The 13,346-nt window shown below is 29.7% G+C and overlaps 1 protein-coding gene across 1 annotated transcript in view; it reads left to right on the forward strand.

Moving 5' to 3' along the window:
* Positions 1-13,346, forward strand: part of LOC136973254 (putative uncharacterized protein DDB_G0274405) — a 51,327-nt gene that overhangs the window by 3,868 nt on the left and 34,113 nt on the right. Inside the window, exon 2 of the mRNA XM_067267966.1 lies at positions 9,451-9,534. Coding sequence (XP_067124067.1) covers positions 9,464-9,534 — 71 coding nt within the window. The 5' untranslated portion in view covers positions 9,451-9,463. The remainder of the gene's footprint in view (positions 1-9,450; positions 9,535-13,346) is intronic.

Consider the following 13,346-nt stretch of genomic DNA (forward strand, 5'->3'; position numbering starts at 1 on the left):
TTGTGTTATTTTTACCTTAAACTAGGTGTGTTTGCTGTTTAAGTTTATTGAAATGGATATTGTTCAGGGTCTGGGAATGGATTAATTCACTTTACGTTATTTCTAATGGGAAATTTTGATTCGGAGTTTGAATGATCTCCTGGAATGAATTAAATTCAAAATATGAGGCACCATTGTATTTACAAAATATCCCAATTTTTTGCAAAAAGAAAACTTGCATAAACTTTTTTAGCATTTTTGACTGATTTATTCATTATTATTTTATTTTTTGAAAACATGACCATATTTTTATGATGATTTAAGATATGTTTTGATTGTTTTAATTTGAGTCAACATTTCATCCTTTAAATAGTATTGAAAAGAGATCCAAACAACCACCAGATTACATTGGGCTACTTTTCCACAATTATATTTAATTAATTACTAAATTTAGTAATTAATTAAATATAATCATGGAAAAGTAGCCCTATGTAATTTGGTGGTTGTTAGGCTTTACAAATTTATGTGAATTGAAAAGTGTTTCAAAATAAAACTGCATCTTCTTTTTTGGTTTTTTAAAGCTCCATTTTCATTTTTTTATACAAATTGAAACTGTGGTTTAGTAAATGAGATTTGTTTGTCCTTATTTGCAATGCATAAATAGTAAATAGGCAGTAATGTAACAAGTGACTGAACTGATCAGAAACAAAGTTCACTTTTAAAACATTGTTTCTCTTCTGTGTTTTGGTGAATTTTTCCAATTAATGTCTACAGGCTTAGCTGAGACAGACACTACTCATTTTACTACAACACTTTTGTGGCTATTGCAATAATAATAATATTTTCATCACAAATTTCTCCTGATCCTCATTTGCACAATCAGACATATTCTGCACCTGTAAAGTTGTCTACTTGTCACCATACACCTGTAATCCTAACAAGTTTTGATAAAATCAGAGCCTAAGTCTAGACTATCATGGCAATTTTTAAAAATTTTTCTGAGCGATCCCTGTTCAATTATACTTGAGTTTATGTATTAAAAATCTTTCAATAAAACAGGATTTTGTATATAAAAAACAGATAAGTTTTCCTAGTTGGAACACAAATTACATTGATAATTTTAACTAGGAAAACTTTGTTTATTTTTTAAATAGAAGATTTCCACTTTGTTGAAATATTTTAAAAAATAAGTATAATTGAGATTGTAATATTAATTATATTTTACATGTTTTTTCCACCTAAATATCTCTACAGATTTTGTTAATGCTTCTTATTAACCCAAGCATAATAATAAGCTTTAAACTGCATGTAATGACTGATTTCTGTCATTTTTATTAATTAATTGTTTTGCATTTGTGTGTTTAATACTACAAAATTTGGCAGATAGTAGTCTCTCTGTTTTGAAAAGTATACAGTTTAAGATCAGTACAATGAGATAGTTTTCATTTGTCTTTACAAAAGAATAACTTCTGCTTACTGTAATTTGAAGTGAGTGTTTGCAGAAAGGTAACATTTCATTGCTGTAAGTCTTTTAGCTTTTCATGTTTTAAAAATATATTATTTATTTATTAAAGAAAACTGACAGTGTTTACACAATCTATAAAGGTATTTACGTGAAGAAACAATGAAAGACTTACATGGGGGAAATTTTTTGTAATGTTTGTTGAACCTGCAACCTTCCACTCATTGAAACACAGAATGAACATGCTAGACAATTCAACCATTGCCACTTTTTGCTAAAGTGTGCTTACATTTACCTTATTTTTAAATATCATGATTAATTTTTTTTAATTTTTATGGAAACAAATCATTTTGCAGAAAAAAAAACTTTCAATATATTTATCAGGGAGGTGACCTCTATAAAATGATATACATGCCATTAAAAAAGTGGCATAGGTAATTCCCAACCTTCCCTTGTAAGTATAGGGATGTGTCGTCATTCTTTTGCAAAGAGTTATTATATAGTTTGTCATTCTTTTTTCTTATTTATAGATAAACCATTCATTTTTGTGTAATTATTTAATGATTCTGCTGCTATGTTTAGAACATTTTTGATTATCCTGATTTGCTATTGTTAGGCTAAAATGAGTCTTTTAAAGTAGTTCTTTAGAAATAATGAGAGATTTTGATGTTTCATTTTCTGTTATTGTTACGTAAATACAGTTATTTGAAAAGTTCAATAGTCAATCAAAGGAATGATCTCGAAATCTGCAATTTTTTTAAATTTGTTAATAAGGTTATGTTTATAGTTTCATATGCCTTAGAGAGGTTAATTACTACAGAAGAAATAATTTTATATTTAATTTTTCAGTTTTGTTTTACAAACAGAATAATATTTTAAAATTGTATTGTCATTTCGAATTATAATTAAGAAATAGTAAAATATTTTTATTGCTCAAATGGCATTGAAAAATTTCTAATGTGGCATATCATGTCTCGAATAGTGAAAGTAAGTTGATAGATAATAATTCTGTAAAGTTTAATTTTGGAATTATTTACCGTATTTTACGGACTATAAGACGCTACAGACTATAAGACGCACTTTAATTTTTAAGCATTTTTTTTTTTTTTTTTTTTAAATACATATAAAATACATATAAGATGCTACAGACTATAAGACGCACCTGAATTTTGGAGGCAATTTTTCGAAGAAAAAAATGCGTCTTATAGTCCGTAAAATACGGTATATGTAATTAAAGTGGTAAGAAAGACATACATTACGAAGATGAAACTTCAGAAAAACGATAGATGAGGATGTCATCAAGAAAGCTAAAAATGTTTTTGAAATAAATATTTTTATAGTTATAAATTTTAATTGATTTTCTATTAATGAAAACTTGCTCATTAATTGAAAACCCAAGAATTAATTCATCCTAAATAAATTAGAATTTATATATTGATTGCTTAATATATTACAGTTTTTTTGCAACACTAGTTTTACCTAAGAATAGAAGAAAGATTGCAGCTTTATTCGTTTTAATAAAATGTTATTAACAATAGTTATTTTAAGTTCATTATAGATTAATAAAAGCATTTATGAGTTGATTACATGAGTAAGAAAATAGATCAAAATTGAAATAACTAGATATAAAAATGTCATTGTTAATGTGAAATCTTTTATATTATTGATAGAATTCTGTATCAAGTTAAGAGAAAACAAATATGTTAATGTTACTTGAAAGTTATTAGCTATACACTAAAAAATCAGCTGATTCCATGCTAATTAAATAAGTTAATTATTTTTAGATTAATGCCAAATGATTGCTGGACTATATATGGCTACATTAATGCCTCTATTAATAATTAAATGCCAAATAATTTGGCCTAGAGGTAGGCATTAGGTGCCATCTCTTGATAAATTTAATATTTATAATTAAATTAATATTTAATAACTAATTTAGAAGGTTCTGGAAGAAAAGAATTGTCCTGAAGTATGACTCAAATCCTCAACTTGCCAAATTACTTGATATTTAATTATTAATAGTAGCATTGATATAGCCCAATATAATTCAGCAATTGTTGGTGTTAATCTAAAAATCAAGTTAATTGATGTTTGCATTCATTATTTTTAGGAAAAACTGATCAAGATTTGAATCTTGCATAGTAAATCAACTATCCCATATAAACATTTCAAATCAAGTCTTTTCCATTCCTTTGTAGTTTTGTAGCCTAAATTATTATATAATTCTGATAACTTTGATAAAAATTATCAATATATTATATCAGTGCATTATTATACTCTTATATACAGGATTTCCAAAATTTATGAGACTAACTTTAAAGGGTGGTAGAACACACTGAAACAAATCTTTTTTCTCATACCATGATGATTGAAAGTGAATTGTGGAGGAACTAGAGGGTGGTACTTTCTGGCAAGTATTTAAAAGTGATATTTATTGCAAACATCAGCAATAAATTTAAGATTTCATGATAAACACGACAATGGTAGGCTAAAATAACCAAACTCTTAATATAATTTTCATTTTAATGTTCATTGTTCTTACTTTTTGCCCAGGCAGCACTTGTATTATTATATTAATATCTGCAAGCAGCAAATGAAAATTAATTATTAACTATTGATTATAATTAATTTTGTTATAATAACTTTTATGCAAATATAAACCGTAGTCCAATACATTCAAACAATGAAAGATCTAAATTTGGATATATCAGTTTTTGAAGTTTGTTACTCAAGTTTTTATAAATTAAATGAAAAACAATATTATTACAAATGCAATTTCACGATCTTTTGAAAAATTATATATATATTATACTTAAATATGTTAATATGACTTTTATTTAACAAAGGAAGGTCATGATGTGCTTATCAGAAATTTCAATAATAATGTTTATATGGGTAAGTTTGGTATCAATGTTTATTCAGCAAAGAGACAGTGTTCATTTCAAGAAAATCAAAATTATAGATTTCAAGGGATTTATGACTAATTTTGCAGAACATTTATCAGAGACTTAATGGTTTGGTGAGAGCATGTCTCACTCATATTTGTGAGATTGCTGGTTTTTGTCTTGATGAGTGAGGTTTTTCAAATCAATGCAATTTTTACATAAAGTAATTGTAAATTACATGGATTTACACATTAGCTATTTATTTTCTACTTAAAATATGCATTTTTCTTTCTTTGAAATTGTTTTTTGAATTGCTGCCTGTTAAAAATAAATTTGAAGTGTTGTACATTTAGGAATGTAAGAATATCATGAACAATTGACATTTTAAGCGAATTAAATAAATACAAAAATTTATTAGTTATTATTAAATCCCATTATCACATCAAATTGTTTTTGTGTGTTGGTAAACAATCGTATTTCAATCAGTGGCGTGCTGTGACATTTGATGATAGGGAAGCTGTGTTTTTGTAAGAAGCCAACTTCCAGGGGCAATCAATTAATTACTTGTCAGTGATGGTGTAGGGTCCATTCATATGCGAGTGGTGGTGGAGGAGACAAAGGCGACAAGTATCTAACAAAAACAGTTTATTTTAACATAAAATAAACTTACACTATGTACAAAATAGTATGCTTTAGGACAATCAGCTGTTTGGACGTCCTGGGAGTCGATGAGGTTCTTTGATCTTCTATTGAAGGTGGCTCCAAGGCAGTGGCGTTGACAAGTCTGAAAGACAGGTGGGGAGACCTAGACTGTGTCATCGACACCAGCAGATGAAGTCTGAAGTGGCAAGGTTACAGCTTGGCAAAATAGACGAGAAACGGCTTTTTTTTTGCACATTAATAGATGGTGTTTTGGTTATTCAGGACGTTAACCGAGTACGAGGTATCCTTGATTGTCGGGGATTATATCAATTCTGGCTCTTCCAGCAAGGTTTTATTTATGTCCCCAATTCCCTAACTCTCAATTATTTAACTACTTCTTAAGTAGAAATAAGTTGAAACCGGTTACTTTGTACTTGGATATTTGTAGTCTTGGGAAAAAGTGGAAAGAAATTTTTTATGACAATGGATACATAAATCGTAAATTTAAGGGAAATGAATTCTAGAGCTTTTTTGTATCTTATGCATCTTTCATTAAATTTAGTTGTAAATGATGCTGCCAAAGTAACAGTTAAATTTTTAACATTGTACAAGATTTGTACATGTTTTTTTCTACATTTCCTTATATATGGGACATACGAAATCATAATATCACTGGTTTAACATTGAAATCTGTAAGTAATATAAAATGGGAGAGCGGAATAAAAATATCAAATATTTTAATGAATTTTTTTTAAACTGTCAACTATACAGAACTATCATAAAAACATGCCAGTAAACTCCTATCAGTTGGGTTAAGTTATAAATCTAATCTACTCATGATTCACATAATTGGCTGAGGGCGGCCGAATATCTAACAGGTAGGCGGCTAACAGCCCAGAACCAGTCCTGGATAGAAACATTGGAAGCGTTATACGTGTGTAGCTTCCACCAGCTAAACTGAGTGAGGTTGGTGCTCTGTAAAGTGCATGCGCCAATGCCTATAATCTGGCTGCTTGGAAGTTGACCCTTTTTCGACAATACAGCACTTCCATTCCGCTACTGATATTCAAATATACAATAGCAATCTTATAGTTTTTTTCACATGTATAGAAATTTGTAATAAGATACATAATGCAGTTATAATAAAATAGTAATTTTAATTAATTCAAAGTACAGGTAACCCTCGTGTAATACGGCACTTCTATAGCACGGATTCACTCTAACACGGTTCGGGAATTAGGTAAAACACTTGTACAGTACAACATGAAATGTAATAAAAACTGTTACCAGTTGATGATGCTCATGCTGGGATCATCATATAGGATGAATAATCCTCTGGTAAAATATTTATTTAAATAATAAATAAGTATTTTATCCATGAAAAAAATCTACTATATAAAGCTCAAAAAATGGATTCTATCAATGTATGCCAAAAATGGTCACTAGGGGCGCCCCTGGCTACTACTTAAATTAATTTAAAATAACAATATAAATTATTTTATATTTTTACAGTATAATATTCAGTACATTATTATTTTTATTTGTAATTTTGTATGCCCCGATGCCTGCCTGCATTCAGCCTTTCGACTTGTGAATAATAAATCCGATTTAAAGAAGGATTTAACAGCATGTTTTTTTAATTCTTGGAACCTAACCCCCTTTTCGCACTAGTTCTTTGTTTCGTATAACACGGATTCGCATAACACAGCAATTTTTTGGAACGTAACTCCCATGTTATATGGGGGTTACCTGTACATTAAAATATGAAAATTTATATTTTAGAAAATACAAGGGAAGTGGCGCTTCCACTGCTTCCAATGACGGCACGCCACTGATTTCAATATCACCTTGCTGATTTCTTATTGTTTATATCATAAGTATATTTTCTTTTTATATATATATATGGTTTTTAAATAATGTCAAATGATCTGTTGTATTATTGGACTAATTTAATAATTAGATGTAAAGTAATTTGACTAAAAGTAGATGGTTAGGCTGCCATCGCATGACAATTTTAATAATAATAATCAATTAATGTTAATTTAGAATTGACACTAACACAAACCACCACCATACATACCTAATCCAACAAGTAGCACTTAATGGAATTACAAATGTTTTTGGCAGCATTAAGAAGCCTCCCTCATATATAAAAAAAAAAAAAAAAAAAGCTGTTCCACAAATAGAACAAAGATGAACATGTTCAAAAACTTTTTATAATAGTATAATAAAACTTTTAAAAATAAAAACAAAAATAATGTAGGAACTAAAGTTAAATGTATGTCTTACAGGCTTTTGAATTAAGGATATATAGAATGTATTGCCATGCTTGAGGTAAATAAATGTTATTGTTATTGATGCAATGTCCATTGTAATTTTCTAATTGCAACATAAACCTGAGACATTTGTTTAACTTCAGTTCCTGCATTATTTTTAGTATTTTTGTTTCTATTTTTAAAAGTTACATTACTCAAATTGATATATTTATTGTCTGTAAAGTAGTTAATGTTTTTTGTCATTTACATTATCTTGTAATTTTCAAATTGCACCATATTCTGTTTGGAATGTTTCTCCATTTTTGAATATGTTCATCCTTGTTCTCCTTGTTCTATCTGTGAACTGGCTTTTTTACCTGATGAAGGCTTCTTAATGCTGCAGAAACATCTGTAATTACATTAAATGCTACCTGCTGGAGTAAGTATTACAGTGTTGGTTTGTGTTAGTGTCAATTGTCAACTGTTTCAGCTTATTGGTAAATTAGATTATTTAGAATTTCTGGAAGAAAAAATCAGCCTGGATTTGCAAGAGTTGTGGGTTCAAGTCCCACTCTGGGCCCATTCTTTTCTTTTCTAATCTTCAAAATATAATTTAAATTATCCACTTATAGCAAAAAAGAAAAACAGTTGATAATTCAATAAAAATTTATTAATATAGTATATACTTATAAATTTATATTGAATTATCAACTATAAAACAAACACACAAATACGGTGGTGCCTCGTATAATGGACGCTGCAAACAACGGGCTTTCTGTTTGGCCATTACGTGACTTGAGCAACAGACTGGCTGCAAACAACGGACTTTCCGGTATAATTGGTGACTGCTCCATAGGTGCGTTCTTTAATAGCGGTCGCTCTGCATCTCCGCTACTACAGGAGTGCGCTGCTGTTTGTAGGCATTTAGGAACGACGGTGAAAGAAAGATGGCGGTGCCTGCACTATTGATAGTATCATGATGGAGGAATCTATAATTCTAAAATATGAGCTTTTAAAGGCAAAAGAAGGGTCCCAATTGTAAAATTTAACCATAAAATGGATTATTTGTTGAAAGAGCATTCAAAATAGCCACGAAAAAAATTAGAATGCCGGCTACCATTCGAAAAAAATTTGTAAAGACATTTACATCACCACGTGCGCTAACTCGTGCTTTCACAATTTCTAAATTTTCATTCATAAAACCACATAATGGACCCGGAAATGAAACTATCTGAGCCATGGAGGACGCCTTGTTGCTTTCCACCGTAGACTACTGCTACAAGCGGCCGTTTTTGCTGTTCGGCGGCGCGCACTTCCACCGGAATTTAGGAACACGTTCCGCAAGAATTTTTAAACGGATGTCGCTCACGCAGAGTTACGCGGAGGAATAAAAGAATGCACCCCATGTTCATTTTTTTAAACAATACAGTACAGTTATTTTATGCTACAGAACGAATTAGATGTTTTAACATGTATTTCTATGGGAAAATGTGTTTCGTATAACGAACGTTTCACTTAACGGACGTTCACCTGGAACGAATTAAGTACGTTATATGAGACACCACTGTATACACAAAACCAATAAAAGGAATAAAGCTATTTTATGATACAAATGTTTTTATCCATTTCTAGCAATCATAATCAGGTGGTATATCTTAATGAATACCAAACAGAATTTTAAGCAATTGAACACATTTAAATATAAGGGTTTGAAGTGGTTCAAATTATTGAATAATTATATTCCTTTTATTAGTTTTGAGTATATTTGTATGTTTTCAATACATACAACCAGTATTTGAAGTAAATGAATTTTCAACTATTTTTCTTTTTTGCCATATGAATTATATGAATTGGAAAAATTATAAAGATGATAATTTGTTCAAAGGGAAATGTAAGAATTAGAATGAAAGCTAGTTAAAAATTTTCAATTTATTTATTTATTTAAAAGGAAAACTGAATTTATTGTATGGAAAAGAGTTAGAGAAATGTAGCTAATTATATAAGTTTATTAAAAATTGAAATTTTGAATACAATTTTAAGTTATACCTGAAATTCAAATATTACATTGTAAAAAATATTACATAGAATTTCTTATGAAGGAGCTAGTCTAATATTTTTCCATTTGTTTTATGGATCAATTAATTGTTATAATTTATTTTTGTACTCTTTTTTTTTATATAAAATTCTTGCAACATTATTTGCTAAGTCTTATTAACTTTTTATTTAGAAATTATATAGAGATGGCAGAAACAGAATATAAAACCTCTTGGAATGGATCTAGGGGTGGAAAAAATAGAGGAGGTAAAAACAGGTAATTAATTTTCTGTAATCATTGGAATTGTTTAATGAATATAAGTATAATTACTGAGAAAGAGTTCAGTTGCAATATAGATTGAATAATGCATAAGTATTCAAAATGGATCTCCGCATTTTTAGACCCTCTGAACCCCCCAAAAAATTAAAAAGGGGGAAATTTCTGTGGATATGTATGCATGTGTGTTGGCATCTATTTCATTTAATATCTCATGATGGAGTAATACCAATGATGATATGAAATTTGGCATGGTAACTTGTGTATAAGGGGCAGTGATGCTATTAAATTTTGGGTGGAAAGATAGAGGGGTGTCACACGTCATATTCTCATGTGGAATCGGATGTAATTAAGATTTTATTTGTTGTTAGCATTTACAGTTTATTTTTAAAACTTGTCTCTTTCCTGAAAATTATGCTTTTTACCATTTTATAATAATTAAAAATATAGAAAATTTTTATTAAAAAAACTTGTAGGTTCCATATACAAATTTATTTATTTATTATGATTAATAATATAAAAGTTATTTTTAAAATAAAATGTCATGACACCTAGAAAAGTTATGCAACTCATTGCTAGATTTTTTTATTTTAACTTTGCATCAGTTTAGAAGCTATTAGATTAATGTAATCTAAAATGTCTGCTAGATGGTAATTGGTAGCAAGTTTGATGGCAGGTGACCATCTTCTAGATAGCCAGCACAGGAAAAATGGTGAATTGGTTGTGTACATGAGCAAGTAGAAATAACACCAACTTGCAAAGATGGTGACATTTTAAAATTATATTGAATGCTAATGATATATGTCAATATATAGGAAATGGCAATAATTACTAGAAATATTACAGCTTGAAAAAGTAAGTGATGATTTTAAACCGATTCACAGTGATAGAGCAGCGGTATTGCTTTTTGTTTTTGGAGCCCAATGGTCTGCAAAGTATAATTGAAATAATCATGCTATGACCACAAAAACATAAGATAAAATATATCAATATCACAGAGGTGTTAAAAAAAAGTACAGCGAGTGCAGTTGTTGAAGAATGCCAATCAACATCAGGGGAAAAGAGTGAAAGCAGCTCAAATGTCTTGATAATGTCTATGGAAGATGGTCAATGAATTACAGGATTAGAAACTCAAATGTTAGAGAGTTCAAATTCTGTGCAATTGTCACATGAAGATAACATCAGAATTGAATACGAATTCTGGTAATAAGTTGACCAAAAGAGAGAATGAAAACGCTCTGAAGTCTCAAAAAGGCAAGCATGCTGCATATTTCTGTATGTAGTGGCAACAAGGTCGATCTTGGTTGATATACAGTTGTGATGCTGGAGGCATGTTTTACAAATTGTGAATCTAGTTCTACTGACAGTGTCCATGTGTTTCTGGATGCAAATATAATTGCAAGATGTGTTTCCAAATTGATTGAGGAGGTAACTTGAATTATAGCAAAGTATGTGGAACTGGATGGTGCACCAGTGCTTACTGGTTGCAGGCATGGTGTTATAAAAAAAGTGACAGAAAGGCAAGTGGAAGTTCAAAGAAGTATGGGTAATCAGCATCTAACAGAAGCAATTACAAGCCACTGTGCAGGACACAGGCTAAACCTTGCATAATCTCAGGCAGCTTAGAAGTTTCCAAAAGTAGCAGCTTTTCTAAACATTCTCAGGCAGTTACTTGACTTTTTTCATAACAGCCCAGTTAGAACTGCAGGGCTGAGAGAGATTCAGGTGAACTAGTGCTGAAGTTTATTGAACCAAGCTCAACCAGATGGTTAAATTATGGTGAAGTGTTAAGACTCTAAGAAATTTATTCAGCTGTTGTAATGAGTTTTGAAAGAGAAGTGAAGAAAGAAAAGATGTGAGAACTAAAGGACTCTGTTCATTCATTACTGAATATAGCTTTATTGCCATAATGCTGATGATGTGTGAGGTCTTGTCTAATCAACAGGTTTTCTAAATTACTCCAAATGATGATGGAGATCTTTCAATGGTGAATGAGTGTTTACTTTCAACAACAAACAACTACAAAGGATGAAAGACATACATAAAGATGTCCTGGACATTGATGCGAGTTTATTCAAATGTGTGAAAGCAAAGACATCACAATTACTAAATGTACCAATAAATCAAAGTTCAAATTTGCAATAGTGAGAGCAAATTACATGAATAATCTCATCAATAATATTGCTTCAAGATTCAATGAATCTAATTCTGAGATTATTAAGCAGTTCCAAATTTTTGACCCGTTCAAGCTTTCTTCTCCTGTGGATGTCAATTACAACAATTCTGGAAAGAATGCAATTTATTGAATATGTCACAGAATTGGATTGGATGCTGATGAAACTAACAGAGTGGAATGACCTCAAGCAGTTCATCACTGACCACCATAAGAAAAAAACAACTGTGTAATTGGTGAAATATTTGTGTTGTAATGTGACTTAAAAAACTTTATTTCCAAACATGTGCAAAATAGCTCAATGCTACAGAGTTATTACACTTCACACTGCTATTTGTGAAAGAACCTTTTTACAAATGAAGATTGTAAAAACTAATAATTGCTTAAACCAGGCTTCTTTAGATGCTATTATGAGAATTGTTGTAGAAGGACAACATGTACAGGCATTTAATTTTCGAAAAGCAATTGATTACTGGATACATAAGAAGAATAGGTCCATTAGACTGAAATAGTTGCTAAAGTGAATGTACTAGTACTTTAATTTATAATTAAAGGTGTTTTTATGTCTCCATAATTGCATGTCAATTCTGTTCTATACATTGCTTGACTAGGGCACATGTTTATATAATGAAAAGTTGCAAAATTTGACTTAAATTTACACTGATCTTAAAGCCCCTTTACCTGCAGCATTGTATAATTTTCCCATGGGTGTCCCACACTAAAAAATTTCTGGCTATATTCCTGAGTTGATGGAGCACATTCCTACTACAAGTATATTAGTACAAATTAGTACACATTTTGGTGTTCTATAGATAAGAGTCAATTAAACTTTATATTGCTTTGGCTTACATTCCTATCATTATCAGCATGTTCTGCATCTGCTCCCAGGAAATATTGTGATGTAACTCAAATAGCCACATTCCCAAAATTACTAAGAATAATATCCATGATCATTTTTTTAAACTGAATGTATAATTCAGTTTTAAAAAATATATTCATATAGACATATGAAAGTTCTTCTCTTATCAAAAAATTCATAAAAATCCCTAAATAAGTGGCATGAAAAAAAGTCATATTAGACTAATTTACTTAGCTTAAAAAAAGATGGCTAAAATAACTAACAATTCCAAAATAATGATCAACTGATTTTAAACTATGGTGTCAAAGATGATGTTAAACTTGTTCAAGACAGAATAAGGTTATTGATAAGAAGCGGCAGTTTTTATTGATTACCCAACAAAAAAATTCTGGATAGAACGTTGTTTCTATAAATAAATAAAAATAAAGGATTCTCTTGCATAAATCTAACACTAAACTATAGTTCAAATAAATAAATTAAAATTCTGATTTTTTGTTACAGAACACACACCACATTTATAAATCAAAAAGACAGCAAATTGTTATCTTCCACAATAACAACAATGAAAATTTTCCATAGTTTTTAACATTGATAATATTAGTTCTATTCTGTGGATAGGAATATATACTAATCCTTGTGTTGACTTTCTTATCATCTTATTAAACATTCACCACATTATTACAGATTGTTATTTAGTATTATATATTTACTTATGCCAGTAAATATAGGTGGCATATGAGTCAACAAAAATGGCTGCCACAAAGGGTATAGTGTGTTTGA

The sequence above is a fragment of the Centruroides vittatus genome, unplaced genomic scaffold (genome assembly GCF_030686945.1).
Source record: "Centruroides vittatus isolate TY-2023 unplaced genomic scaffold, ASM3068694v2 contig_3125, whole genome shotgun sequence".
In the NCBI taxonomy this organism is placed as follows: domain Eukaryota; kingdom Metazoa; phylum Arthropoda; class Arachnida; order Scorpiones; family Buthidae; genus Centruroides; species Centruroides vittatus.